We start from the raw sequence: 14,791 nt of genomic DNA, 5'->3' as shown, positions 1-14,791 counted from the left end.
TGCCTGTTACAGCTCTTACTCATTTAATCACTTCAGCTAATGTAAGGGATCAGCTGCACTCAGTGCTGTACACGACTGCAGTGAAATCCCTAGCCCAAGTGAGCAGGGAAGTTTCCTTTTCCTGTTCCTTTCACCTACCCTTCCAGCCCTTTTAAAAATGCCTTATTTTGATTATAGAATCATAGATTCATAGAATCCCTGAGGCTGGAAGGGCCTTTAGAGAGGTCCCTTTTGATGTTTTTGTTCTGAGTGAGGACCTGAACCAAAGCAATGGGAGGTGGTTATCTCCCTATAACCATGTTAGGAACCCTTAGTGCTTGTGCAGCTAACTTGGTGAAGAGCCCTGCTTGGGACAGGTGAGGTGAGCTCTAAGCCCTGATCCATGATCAAATGGAAGAATATTTGCTCGGGATTTGCTAGGTGGGTTATTTTTTGAAGCACATTTGTAAGGCATTTCCATTAAGTATTTTATGAGGGACACCTGCCCTTCTTGCACTCCAGGCTTTTCTAGGCACATAGAGGAGTGTGGGCTGGAGCAAATGTGAAGACCTTGTTAGAGGAACTTAGGCCTGTGTGGTGTGGGGCAAGGCCCTGTGGGCTGTGGYGTGGTGGGCATCCTTGCTGGCAGGGACTGAGGTGATTTTTGCTGGCTCTTGATCTCTAAACAAGATTTCTAAGTACTTTATAATGACTCTTTGAAGCAGAGCTGCAGAACAGCAATTGTTGTATATGTTCATGGGCCACTGGCTTGAGCAGGAGCTCAAGGTAGGCTGAGGATGTAGGATCAGGTCCACAGAGGATCTTCATTTTACCAAAACTCTCTTCAGTTGAAAATGGAAACTGCATTTTAGTACTTGCTTTTTCAGCACTATTGGGTAGCACTAGGTCAAATTTTCACCCTAATCCTCTTATTTCTTCAAGAGGTCTCCCTAGCTGCTACTTGAGGGTAGCAGAGAGAGTTTGGCAAAGACGATAGCTTTCTCTGCTCAGAAATATGTCTGAAAAGCAAGTGTGTTGCAGGACGGAGAGACTGTTCCTTGCTGGGCATGCAGAAGGTAAAGCCTTTGTTTTTACATGTTTCTCATCAGACTGTTAAGTTGCTCTTGCAGAGATGCTGTGTAAATAGGGGGCTTGAGGAGAGTGCAGAGTACTATATACCATGTTTATGTTTGTAGGGAGACAAATAAACCTGCCTGAATTTTCTTTTAAGGCACTTCCACTCTTGATATATGGTTTATCCTACTCCAAGCACTTGAGATAGTAGCAGTTTACTACCATAATAGCAGTAGATAACTCAACTTGCCTTCGCCTTGGAAAGTGATTGATTTTTGGAAAAGAATACATGTTTGCTCATAAAATCTTGGCAATGTTTTGATGAAAGTACTTTGTTTCCTTAAAAACGTTGGGAAAGCATTGCCTTTAATTGCGTTTTAGATTGTCCTGGCAAAACAATGGTAAGAGGATAAGCGTAATAGGAGCCAAAGCCAACTGCCTCCTACTGGGTTCCTCCAATTAATAAATGGAGGAGCCCGAGCCTAGCAAAGCCCTCTGAGAAGGGTGGGAAAGGGCCCGGGCAGGTGCACAGATCCAAGAGCACGGGCAATGTCTGGAAGTCTGTGATCAGCCCAAGCACTGATAAAATTCCAGCCTCCTGCTTTAAGAAACTTTGTCTTTTTACTTGCTTATTTCTATCATCTCTTTTACCTCCAATCCAAGCAGATTGGAGCTGCCCTCCAAACAGCACCCAAAACTGAGAGGCCTGTGGGCGGCYTCTTGCTTGATGCTGCCCGACTCTCACGTAGAGGAGAAGAGCRTCTGAGCCGAGAAGAGCTGTCACCCAAGCACACCACGCGCCAGGGCCCGCCGTGTTGCACCCTTGCTGGTGCTCCTAGTGCTCCTAATAGATCGGGCTGTCACACCTGCCATTGCCTGTAGCTGCACTTTCATTTCCCAAACTAAGCATTCAGAGGCGCGCTTCTAARTCAGGCTCACTTACCACAGCTAGGTTGGCCTTTCTCTGGCTGCCACTGAAAGCCTGAGAATATATTTATACCTCCTTGGTATCCTTGGATTGGATTGGATCTGTGAGTCTCACTGATCCAGTATCACACCGATTTTGGTAACTCTCTTGGAAGAAAAATGTGATCAAGCAAAGTGCTTAGCTCAAATTATATTGATTTTTAAAATTAGTAGGTTCTAAAAAAAAATACTGTTAAAAATACTTATGCATTATTGCACTGTCAGATTTTATTTAGAAGATAGCTGTGCTTTACTARAGTTCAGATCCCTATAGTACACTTCTAAACCTTCTAGTCCTTTTAAGAATCATTACAACAGATTATTCACAAGGATACCAGCAAGGGGAGAAAAAAGGAAGGGAGTGATCATCTTGAGCTCATGCTGGGGCTCAGTGCCAAGAGCGGCACAGTAGAAAACTACAATGATTTGAAATTATCCTCTCATAATGCTTTTTCAGACTATCTCCCATGACTTCCTTCATGTCTGTGAACTTGGGAAGATTTAATTTTAATTTTTTGCCATTGTGTCTAGTTACTTCTGGTTTTGTTTTCTGTTCCACAGAAGATCCCAAAAGCTTTCTGACCTGGAAAAACATATTTCMTTTAAAACTTGTCATATTTTAAAGCATCTTCAGAGCTGTTTCAGGTGATGGGTGCCGTTCTCTACAAGCCCTCCTGGGAGAGAGCGCTTGCTGAAGGCCGCTCCACCCTCTTCCCCTGCCTAAGAGTAGATATGGGCATCCCTGCAGTTTTCTGTCGGAGTGCCCAGGGGAGCGCCTGTGTGGGGCTGTAAAGAGAGTGTGTGAACAGAGGGGCTATGGAGGGGGGTCCCAGGGCTCCTCGGGGGGCAGTCTGCCGGGACACTGTYCCTGCCCAGCCGAGGCCCGGCCCCAGCCAACCACCTGGGATCGGGCGAGTTCCAGCGACCGCTCGAACTCRAGCGGCACCCAAAGTTGGAGACACCCCTCGAACACCGGTGGAAGCCGCAGGGGCACAAGGCGGCGGAGGCGCCGCGGTGGGGCTGGCTCGCGGCCGGCCTCGCTGCCCCGCACCGCGTTCCTCAGGCCCTCCCTCGCGAGAGCAGGTCGGGGCTGGGGCAGCCGAGAAAATGGGGGAGGAGGAAACCTGCGTGGGCCCCGTTCGGCCTCAGCGGTCTCTACTGACGTTCCTCCGCTCTCCTTGCGTGTATGGGATTTGGCGTTTAATTTTGCACTACACTGCTTAAGATAATAAAAGAAATTACTGTCTCCCCCAAAGTGAATTTATCAGGTAATCCTCTACCGTTATTCCTTTTTCAGTTTGCTTCTGCTTACAAAATATTAAAAATAAAATGGGGCTCTTCGTGATACTTCAGAGAGAAAATGTTGAAAACCTCTGTTTTTGCCAGACAACAGAGAAGTAATAATGCAATAATAATAATAATAATGGTGATGATGATATATTTTTATTTACAGAAATTATAAAAGCCTTGGGCCAAATCCCACCAACTACATTGAAGGATATCCTGAAAGCCCCCAAAGTYAGCTGCCAATTCTTGCCTGGCTGAAATTGCCAAATTCTGCTCTTTCCATCCCAAACTATAAATCTTCCCGTTCCCTGAGGCAAAGCAAAGCTTTGGGTGATTCAAAAGCAAGCAAATAGCTCGGCAGCTGATGCATGAGGCAGAACAAAACCCTACTCAGTGCCTGGGAGCAGAACTGGCTCTGCRGTGCTGACAGGAAGAGGAATGTATGGTGGTCAGTTCACTTGGCACAGGGTTGAGGGAAACRCATAGGGAATAGATATTTACTGCCTTAGGATGTTGTTCTGCAGTCCTGTTTCTCCCTTTGAGAAAGCCTTGAGGGAAGCTTGTRGAAGAGGGTGAGCTTGTGGACTTTGTGGAAGAAAATTAAATCAGGAATTTTTGAAAGAAACTGAAAAGAGAAGGGGAAATTAATTTGTTGGTACATGGTCTCACATAAAACTCCCTTGGAAGAGTTCCTAAAGAAAGGGTTGTGTTTGCTCAGGAGAGGAAGCAAACAGTTTAGGCCTACAACTTTATTGCCAAGTTTCAGTTTTTAACCTGCTTCACCTCTGTTTTCAAACCCCAGGGATAAGCACAGCGGGTCCCTGAAAGCTAACTGGGATCCTTGGATAAGGACTGAGAGCAGAGATAAAGAAAAGGAGCTGCCAGTTGCCTCTAAAGACTCTCCARCTGTGTGGTCTTGTTCTTCCCAGCTGCAGTTCCCTTTGCTGCTGCTTCTAGGTAAACAGCTGGGATCTGTTTGCTCTGATGTTAGTGATGGGGATGACTTTGCTGGGTTAAGACTCATCCYCTCAGTGCCTGGCATCAAAGAGGGCTCTAACTACTGCAGTTCTTGTAACCGCTGAAGGGGGCCAGCGAACGATCGCTGTCTTCTGATCGTTAACTGCTCAGGTGATAGGAATTAATGGGCACAGCCAGCCACCCAAAGGAGCTACTTAATTGGAATTCTGCTTTCTGTATGTAACCTCAGATGCAAAAAAAAAAAAAACCATGAAAAATATATTGGGAGGTACTTGCTGATTCCATGAAGGATCAGGTATGCATGATACTCTTTTAAGTGAAATTATTCAGCATTTACCCAATTTAGCAACTAAAAAGGATCACTGAGTTGAACTCTAGAAAATAAACTGGGAAGACTAAGAGTTCAGTCCAGGAAAACTCCTATACTGTCCTTTCTGAAAGAGCAATGCTTTCTAAGCTTACCAAGCAAAGTACTAGAGGCTGCATAAGGCAGGACTTCAGACTAAATGAGCATAGTCATCTTGCTAGCATTAAATACATTCATTCTGTGGGGGRAAAAAAAACTATGTTTCTAGTAGAAAGAGTTATCTTTCAACTTTGGACGTATAGAAGAAGTGGAAGAAAGCAAATATCCCTCCAGTCTTCAAAGACGTTGTGAGGAAGGACTCAGAAAACAACAGGCCAGTCGGTTTCACATCTGTCCTTGGAAAGATGATGAAACGGCCTGTGAAGTTTAAGAGGTGATCAGGAGTAGTSAGCATGGATTCACCAATGAAAAATCATGCTTGGCCAACCTGTTGGCCTTCTGTGATGGAATGATTGGCTGGGTAGATGAGTGGAGAAGAGTGGATGTTGTCTGCCTTGACTTCAGCAAGGCTTTTGACAGTGGCATCCTCATAGCCAAGCCAAGGAAAAGCTAGATGAGTGGGCAGTGAGAGGTGGGTTGAGAAGCAGCTGAATGTTAGAGCTCAGAAGGTTGTGCTCAGCGACACAAAGTCTTGTTGGAGGCCTGTAGCTATCAGTGTCCCCCAGGGATAGTACTGGGTCCAGTCCTGTTCCATTTATTCATCAATGACCTGCATGAAGGGACAGAGAGCCCCCTCAGCGAGTTTGCTGATGATGCAGAACAGGGAGGAGCGGCTGATGCCCCAGAGGGCTGTGCTGCCATTCAGAGGGACCTCGACAGGCTGGGGAGATGAGCAGAGAGGAACCTCCTGCAGTTCGGCAAGGGCAAGTGCAGGGTCCTGCACCCAGGGAGGGATGCAGTAGGAGGAATAACCCCAGCACAGGCTGTGGGTTGACCTGCTGGAGTGCAGCCCTGCAGASAGGGACCTGGGTGTCCTGGTGGACAAGAAGTTGGCCATGAGTCAGCTATGACCTCAACTGTTCCGTGATGAGCAAATTTTGTATTCCTCAACTGAGCTAAAGCAACAGGTTTGAATACTGCATGGTAGAGAGGACTAACCTGGATWACAGTACAGAGAAACCCTCTGAGAAAATTCCTCAGAGTTTGGCACTGGCTGCCACTTTCTGAAGCTCAGTAATAGTAATTTTATTCTGTACTGCTAAATCCTTGCAATATTTCCTTTCTCTGATGCTTACATAATAAGTCACAGGTTTCTGGTTATTTACTGCATCTCTGTACAACAGAGTATGCAGGCTTCTTCTATAGTTCATATGCATTTATTTGTTTTACTACCACTTTTCATTCTTAGAGCAAATCATCTCTAATAAAAAGCACATTTCCTTGCAAGCAGAATCAATTTCCTTCAGAAGTCCTTCACTCCCTGATTAGTGTGTTACATTTGGTCTTCACTAATCACATAGTTAACTGTGAGCAATAAAATTCTTAAATAAATAAATGCTCTGGTCCAAGTCAAAATTACCCATAATGGACAGAGTTCCCCACTTAAGCTTTTGAAACACAAGATGTGACTGTGCTACCTACACATTTACATTCACGTTAAAAGTGTAGTGATTAATGCCAGAAGTGTTTCTTCTGCAGATCATTAGTATGTTATTAACAATTAGGTCTCAGCAACAAGTTGACTTGATTGCAAGTCAGTCAAGCAGCAGGAAGCCTGACTGGGTGGGGGTTTTCAATTACCTTTAAAGGTTTGGTGTTATGGTGTTTGGGTGTTTTGTTTGGGTTTTTTTGGTAGGCTGCAGAGCTCACAGTGGGGAAGCAATGAATTGGAAGGTTTGTGTGTGACTGCATCTTTCTGGGCTTCCTCCTCTTTGGTTTGCTGTTACCCTGTGAAATGTAGTGAGAAGTTAGGCATCAGCCATCCCTTCTGGTGGGCGCTGGATGTGTGCTCAGAGTTACGTCCCGAGATGGAGGATGTCTTTTTACTAACTGTGAACAGGCGTAAGTCGCTTTGGATAGGAAAGCTTGAAAAATGATGGAAACGCTGTCATGCTGCTGTAGCAAAATGGCTTTCCCAACACTGAATTTAAAACAGCATTAGTTGGAGAATGTAGCTTGAATCACGGCTCCCTCTGGTCCAGCAGCTGCTCACATTAAGATATGTGGTTTCCCTAATGTCTGTCAAATATTGCTGGAAACCACTCTGGGTAGGCTGTAAGGTGAAYAACGTTACATGGGTGGTATCAGTTCCCCACAGAAATTGGAGGATGGAGGTGGGGAACCCAGAAAATGACTCTCAGCCACAATATATGTAAAAAAGCATTAGTGTTTATTTTAAAAATATCATCCAGCAGTCCTTTAGAGCTTGTAGGCGCAAGTGTTCAATGACTGGGGAAAGGGAAAGGCTCCGTTTCTCCGCGGAGGCAGCGAGGTGGAGGCCGAGAAACGCAAGTGCCCCACATTCTACCTGGCCTTGGGTTTGGTGGGGCAGGCGCGAGCAGCTGAGCGGAGCGCGCTGCCCCCAGCCTGTGTGTGGCTCAGGCCTTAACACTAAAGCCAAGACTACGTGAGAAGGCCAGCCTAAAACCACGTTGCTGAGGCTGCGTGCGCTGGGAGAGCCCGTCCYGCCTTGGCGCGGTATCGGGAGACGAGGCCGTCAGCGCGAGCGGCATCCCGTGGAGCGCGACGCGGTGGGACGCGCGCGCAGCGGCCTCCCCGAGGGGATGAGCTCGGCAGCAGGCGGGCCTGCCGGCCACGGGTCCTCGCGGCCTCTGTCCCGGCTGGGCCCTCGCTGTGCGAGTGCTGCGCAGCACCCGTAACATCGTTAGCATGTTGAAGCATCACTTAAGGTGTGACAGAATAAATTGGAAAAAAAAATGGAACTAACAATAAATCCCCCAAATGCCAGCTTGAAACACGAGGAACAGAGCCAAGCAAGTACCCTAACACATGGCCACCACTGACCACAACTGCGTTCAACACGGGAAGATCCTGCTCGTCTCTTAAACCATTGACCCACCTCTTGGAATCGAAAAATAAAGAAAGGCTTCTGCCCTCTGGCTATGGTCTTTACGGATGTGGGTTGATAGATGAAATGCTGGATTTTATGCTTGCGTTAGGTCCTGGAAACAGCAACTGGAAGGACAAAGTCCGTTAGGGAGGGCTAGGATGGCCAGGATGTAGTTAGCCCTTCTAGGAAGCAAGGAGTTCCTCCCCTTAAAATTTATATGCTGCCCATTGGGACTCCGGGAAAAGTTGCCTCTGTCAGGGAACTTGTCCCRCACCGTCAGAGGTGAAACTAGTCCCCTGCATCCTGAAAGCTTCAAACTGTTAGCTCTGAAGATGTCTCTTARTGCGCTGGAAGGACTCGATCCCATGCACTGGTCATAGCGGTGGGTGTGATACAAATCTTTCACCTAAGTGGAAGTCAAGCAAATGAGTTCTTCTGTCAAGTAAGTGCACTGGCAGATCTGAAGTGCTCTGAGAGGGCTCGGGCTATTTGTGAATTCATGCCAAATTCAACTAAAAATAGGATTAAGACATTTTTAAGTTGAAGTGCTCTGCTACAGCTCTTTCAGAACTAATCATTTTGACATCCCATGTTAAAAGAGCTTAAAAGCTTAATTTAAATAAATCTGAATTTCTTGAAAAGCTCCTCAAGCCCCCGGTGTTGGCTCTCCAGYGCTCCTGTCTGTGGGTGACGTTAACAAACTATGTAGCGTTGCTTGCGCAAAGGAGACCGAGGTTGGAGAGCTGCGCTGATTCCTGCTTGTGTGGTGAGTGGTGTTTGAAGGCCAGGTCCGCAAGGTGGAAACCAGGTGCAGTTGGCTGCTGTTCCTGCAGCAGAATTCCAGTTTGGAGGGGCAAGGAGGGAATACGCATGCCGGCTYGGGATGGATGCGGTGCGGAGCTGTGGGACACCAGGAACGTGCCAGCTCATTGCAAAGCTCCTGGGGGCTGCAGGGTGGCAGCGTCCAGAGCCCCCAGTTTGGAGTCTCCATCAAGAAGCAGTGGGAAGATGTCATTATCCTGCCGCACGCCGCCGGCTCCTCCCTTAGCGAGGGCTGTGTGGTGCATGTTTTCCCCTTCTCCGTGGCRCATATTTTCCCCTTTTCTACGCGCGGTGCCGAATTCCTCAGGGCGCTGGTGACTGCCGCCCTGCGCGGGGCCGGCGCGGAGGGGAAGCCTCCAAAGGCTTTATTGTTACAGCAAGGGAAAATCCACACTGAGGCTTCCCATGTGCGGCCGGCCGGAGCGAGACACCGAATCCAGCAGGGATTGGGTTTATGGGAACAGCAGCAGGAGGAAGGCTTGAAACGGCTAAAAAGTTTTTATAGCAGTCCTTGTGTTATAGTCCAAGTGTTTGTTTCAGCATCTCAGCTAGCCAGGGTAAACAGTGTAAGCCCGAACGGCGGCTATTTCATACAGTTGAAGCGCGTTTGTCCATCTCGAGGGCCTGTGGCTTGGCAGGCAGGGGACTGGTCACGTTATTGGACAGGCTGCTGTTTCCACGGGCAAGGACGGGCATCCTTGGTCATGTGGAGAGGAAACTGTGCAGGTCTAAGCCCCACTGAGTAGCACCCCAATACATGTGACTGACTGAAGCGGTATGGGACGAGGGTGCTATTGGGAAATACTCTCTTTTTTTCCCCTGAAAAAAGGCTTTCCAAGGCAAGTTGGAGGCCAGAAAATGAACCACTTTTATATGTTTTCTAGCAGTGCCATACAGTGAGCAGGGTTACACGTGAATGAAACCCTGATGTATGGTTTGGCTTCTTATGCGTTAAAAACCCTTTAAAACTCTAACTGCRGTGTTCGTTCCCAAGTGATTTGATTTTATGTATTTATTTAGAGAAAGCCGAAACAGTTTGCCATTTATGCATATTTGAAAGCTACACATTTCCAAGGCTATAAAGGAAACCCTAAAAAGAAACTACTTTCAGAACTCAAGTAGTGATATTTTAAAATACGTAGGAGAATGCATTAAAAATGAAGTAAGTGTAAAGGGGAAAAAGAAAACCTCGATAGTCCTTTTCTTCTTGTTCCCTCTTAATGAGTGAGTGATGCACATGCAAAACCAGAGAGGATAAGTTTTCTGTTTGTCATGTGTGTTTCCTTCTGTATTGTATTTTTGCCTGTGTGATTGCTTTCCACATTTTGAATTTTCTTCCTCTTGATATTTTGAGACTCTTAAAATTGGAGGTGATATAAAGCTGTTTACAGTACTGTACATGTGTGCACAGACTGTCATAAAGATTGGGGGTTATGTATACATACACAAAAGAACTATTTATTTCATAGATATTGAAGTCGTCTTTGCATTTGTGTTAGCAGAATGAAAACTAGAATGTTTCATTCGATGTGAAAGCTCTTGCACTGATGTGGGTGTAGGAACTGGACATGAAACCCTTATGGATTTGTGAGGTTCCAAACATCTCCCACTCGTGAGCAGTGACCATCAGAGGGGCCTGACTTCTCTAAGGGAGAGGGTTCAAGTTTTCTCGCCTTGGGCAGAATGAGGACTTCTGGCCAAGGTTTCCTGCAGCCTTTCCTCTCCTGACACTGCCTTATCTGAGGGCACAACTTCTGCCTCTTGTAGTCTCTAGATGTTCAGACGTTCCTCTCATTCCCTTTTTCACATGTGCTTGACACATAAGGTTGAAAGGTTGACTCCTGCGTTGAGTGAAAACTGTTTATTCAGGGCTTTGATAATGCAGCTAGGGAGAAGATGTGGCAGGACACGATTCAGCCCCCCAAGTTTTTCCCACTGTGCCACAAACTCGCCCAGAGCCGCTGTTCTCCAGGGCGCTGGGAAGCCAYCATCAGCAGTTAAAGGTTGCCACCTAATGGAGAACACGTATTATAGTCTTCATGTTTTGCTCCTGAAGGTTTCATTCCTAAATCGTCCAAGTCTTTTCTTTCAGGCACTGGAGTAGTGAAACTMATGTTTTATTCAGGTCTTACCTGCGGTGATATCCGTTACCTTATCAGTCAATGAGCTGTTGCAGCAGACTGTGAAATTCCAGCCATCATGGTTAGCTGAATTCTGATTTCTTCCTGCTTTTTCTTTGTATTCAGATATAGATGAGTGCTCCTTTGAAAGGACCTGTGATCACACCTGCATCAACTACCCTGGAAGCTTCGAGTGTCTCTGCCACAAAGGCTACACCTTGTATGGACTGACGCACTGTGGAGGTTTGGGAACTGAGTTTTGCATATCTGTCTGCTTTGCAAATTGAGGTTTTTTCTTTTGTTTAGCTGAAGGCTTTAGACCTGGAGATACTCAAATAAAGCTAGAATAGCATGAACTGGTAAATCTAAATTTTCAGAGCCCCAAACCCACTGAAGTATTTCTAGGAGAAGAGCATAAAGGCAAAAGGACTGCCTGGCACTTCTGCCACAGCAGCCTCAGCACAGAGCAGCAGCTCRCAGCTGTGGCTCTTGCCTTCCTGCCTGCGTGGAGGCAGCACTTCTCTCACAAGGAACCCAAAATAGCATCAGACTAGGAGTAGTGGCACCTCACATCACACAGTGAGCTTCCTTAGTGGAGTTACAGCATGGAGCACCCTTGGGTGCTTCCAAAGGAGGGGAATTATTCACAGGAGGAGGTCAAAGATAAKAGAATAGGAGAAGGATGTTTCCTTTACAGAGCATTTTTGCATTGTGGCTGTACTGATTTTTTTTCTAAGCTTTAAAGAAGGTATGTGTATTACTTGTCTTTTACGGTATTCTGACTAACTAATTTCCTTTGACATCACTGAAGTGGGAAAATCTCATGCTGTTGTTCACGGAGAGTGAGCATACGGCACCCATTTAGCAAACTCCACCTTCAAAACCTTTTACATTCCCCTTTAAAAGGGAAAAAAGTCTTCTTCCATTATAAATGGGAGAAKAAAGGCACAGAGCTCAGGGCTGAGCCTCCCAAAGGGAGGGCTGGAGAGAAGCTCCACACCAGCTCCCTTGCACTCCCATGCCTGGGGTGCATTTGCAGCCAGAGCCCTCAGTGCACGAGCCTGCGCCAGTCACCCAAGCAGAGGCACTTCCTGAGTGAATACAGCAGCTAGGCAGAGTTGTCCTTAAAAGACTGAGACCAAAACTGCCTGTGAAACTCATCAGCAAAGCCTGTGGGATAGCTTGTTCCCATCTTCAGTGGAGCTACTTCACTTCCTCGACCTCCTTGTCGTAACTGGATGTAATTGGTGCTCTAATGTTCAGTTACCCAGGAGAGAGGTGTTTTAAAAAGAAGTGCACTGTAGGATGGTGCTCCCACATGTCCAAATTAGAGGTTCAGCTTCTGCGTGATCAAGACAGGAGAGTTTCAGAGCACTCAGATTTGAGCCGCCGTCTGCTGGGGTGTCACAGCGTGGGGGCGGCTGCCACCAGCCCGGCCAGCGCTGCYGTGGTCTCCTGTCTGCACATGTAATAAGCTGGCTGCAGTTTGACTGTGTCCGGAGCACTGGCCAAAGGTTTGGTTTTGGTTAAATCATAAGGTTAAATTATAATGAAAACGCTCAATTAAATTATTGTTAAAAAACTCTGAGGAACACAGGATATGATCCTTTTCTGTAAAAGCTGGATTGGGGGATACAGTGCTGTGAAACTATTCGAGATGCAGTGCAAGTAAAGCTTGCATTGAGCTGTAAGGAAATGGCTGGTTCTAAGCCCTTGTGCGCTGTGTGTTCAGGCTGGACCCCGATCCAAGTCAGGCTTAGCCCAGGGTAAATGTGTTAGAGGAACTGCTGAAAACAGTTGCCAATATTTCATAATCTGTGGAGCAGTTGCAACATTATGGCCTGAACCAAAGAGATCACCTGAAAGGCTCATGTTATCTCCCATCCTGTGTCCCCTGGTTTGGGCCATAGGAGAAAGGTGCAGGAGGTGAGTGCCAGCATCCCTTGTGCAGAGCAGGATATGCAGCAGCAGCAGCAAGTGAATTGACCATGCAGTCAGGAAGAGAATTAGGTTTCTGTCTAAGGCAGGARTTTGGGAAGACTCCACTTGAAAGCGGCTCTGAGGACCAAATGAGAACCTGAAAGTTTGGGGAATCTTTGATACGTGGGACAAGGCAAGGTATTTTGTATCCACTGTTTATTCCTTCATTAGCTTCCATATGTATTTTCTTRGAGAACTCCTCAAAGCAGGGAATTCAGCATCTTTCTTTAAGAATGAGACAGGACCAAAGCTCTAACTGAAAGTACTTAGGGCTGAACTTTGGGCAAAAACACAGCGAGGTCCAAACCTCATGCTTGTTTTCTGTAATGGACAGATCCAAAGGCCCACATCTGAATCCAGACATACTCAGGCCCTGAGAAGTCATTAGTTTTAGTCCGCCCCCAGAGAGGGCTGTTTACAGTGGAACAAATCATTCACTTTGGCCGTCATCCATGTGGCACTGAGCAGACATTCAAACTAGGGAGAAATAATGTGTTTGAGAACCCTTGGAAAGATTTGGCTTAGGCTTGCCTTCTTAATAAGCTTTCTCTCCATCTTGCTTCCCCTCTATTAGCAACTAGATAAACCACATGGCAGTGGGTCTTCCAAGCAGAGGTGCAGCCCTTGCTGCTGTTCAGCTTGTGGCACCTCTTGTCATAAAAGCTGTGTGGCAGAAGGGCATCCTTTGGAAGGATAGTGCCAGCGCTAAAACTTCTCATCCAGAGAGAGTCSTGCTTACTCTTTGTCCTTAGACGAAGGTCGTATGGGCCCATTAAGTGACCATAGCAAAGGCAATAGACTCTGCAGATTCACTGGCACTTCTGGGAATTTGGCTGCTTCTGCAGGGACTTGATTCTGGACCGAGGCACTTGACAGCAGGAGTCTGTGGTTGAACAGTTTAGCCGAGCTCGATGGCAGGAGCCGAGTGGGCTAAATGTGTCTCTAAATAGGGGCTGTCAAGTAAGTTCTACTACCTGGCTCAGCAGAAGCCAACTTCTATATGGCCACCCTGTGTCAAATTGAGGAAAAAAAGGCTTTTCCTGGAACTGTCTCATCAGCCAGCTTGTGTGGCTGCTGCCCCAGGGCTTCCAGGAGCCCTGACTGGCCCAGAAATATGAGACTTTCCAGCAAAATGTCTGTTATAGTAAGGTGCCATAATCTGTTTTCTTAGACATATCTTACATTTTTTAGATATTTTGCTTAACTGTGCAGGCTGGATTCTAGCAAATGAATCCATGAGCGCTCCCACCAAATGGCCCAAGAAGCAAGAGGAAGACTTGGCTAATATGAGGCTGCCTGTATTTGCTAATGAGCACAGGGTCTGAACACAGGCTTGGCCTCTAGGCCTTCATCAGCACCACTTCCTACCTGTAACTTCCTACCAAACCTGTTTGCTGTTTGGGCCCAGTGCACTGCCTACAACACTGGGGCTGTGCTCCAAAGTGAGAGCTTTTAGGCTATGGCTCAACCAGGAAAGCAGTGAAGGCTGAGGAGCAGCACTACGTGCCTCACTGCTCACCAGTTCCTCAGCACAGTTTTTGACCTAATATTGTCCCACATGATGTCCAAGCRTGATCCAGGGAGAATATGGTTCCTGAGGAGCGCAATGGGTGAAGACTTCTTCCCAGTGGTGGGGCAGAAGAGGAGAGCTGTGGGGCACAAGCCTTGCCACCTGCCCCTGTGGATGGATGGCTGCTGCTCTGTCCTGTTTGCCAAGTCCCAGGTCCTTCAGCTGCCATTGGTCATTGGTTAGCAAGGGAAGGCTGCTGCTGTCAGGCTAATTCCCCTGAAAGGTCCTGCTCCTTGCTATGAATGATGCTTCACTGTGTGAATATTTTATTCATCCAAAATGCAGTTCAGCTGCATTTCTGCAGAGTACAAATGAAGTTTTATATAGGTGTTTACTACAACTTATTTCTTTGATAAGCAAGAGTGATGAATGATTGAATTTATGCCTTTGTGTTGTATCCATATTGTCCAGATGCTGCAGAGACTTTCAAGTATGCTTTGTATTTTGTGTATCCTTCCAAGAATTTCACTGTGACTACTCCCAAAAAGTAAATTGTATCATATTCATAAATCTTTATAAGAGCAAAAGCTGTGCATGTGCCTGTGTCAGGGCATATACTATGCACTAAAGTTGTCTGCTGACAATGTAGCCTCCRTTATACAAGTTTGTACAGACTTCAAAATAAAAGATATAACTGG

The 14,791-nt window shown here is 46.6% G+C and overlaps 1 protein-coding gene and 1 long non-coding RNA gene across 2 annotated transcripts in view; both read left to right on the top strand.

The window, feature by feature from the left end:
* Window positions 1-14,791, top strand: part of SCUBE1 (signal peptide, CUB domain and EGF like domain containing 1) — a 226,792-nt gene that overhangs the window by 193,526 nt on the left and 18,475 nt on the right. Inside the window, exon 11 of the mRNA XM_026054268.1 lies at window positions 10,730-10,846. Within this exon, the coding sequence (XP_025910053.1) occupies window positions 10,730-10,846 (117 nt within the window). The remainder of the gene's footprint in view (window positions 1-10,729; window positions 10,847-14,791) is intronic.
* Window positions 954-2,181, top strand: LOC112960113. Its single transcript, XR_003251715.1, has 2 exons — window positions 954-1,055; window positions 1,720-2,181. It is a non-coding gene; the product is annotated as an uncharacterized LOC112960113 (long non-coding RNA).

This window comes from Nothoprocta perdicaria, unplaced genomic scaffold (assembly GCF_003342845.1).
Source record: "Nothoprocta perdicaria isolate Ctin4 unplaced genomic scaffold, notPer1 scaffold_120, whole genome shotgun sequence".
In the NCBI taxonomy this organism is placed as follows: Eukaryota; Metazoa; Chordata; class Aves; order Tinamiformes; family Tinamidae; genus Nothoprocta; species Nothoprocta perdicaria.
This window is presented reverse-complemented; position numbering and strand designations above follow the sequence as displayed.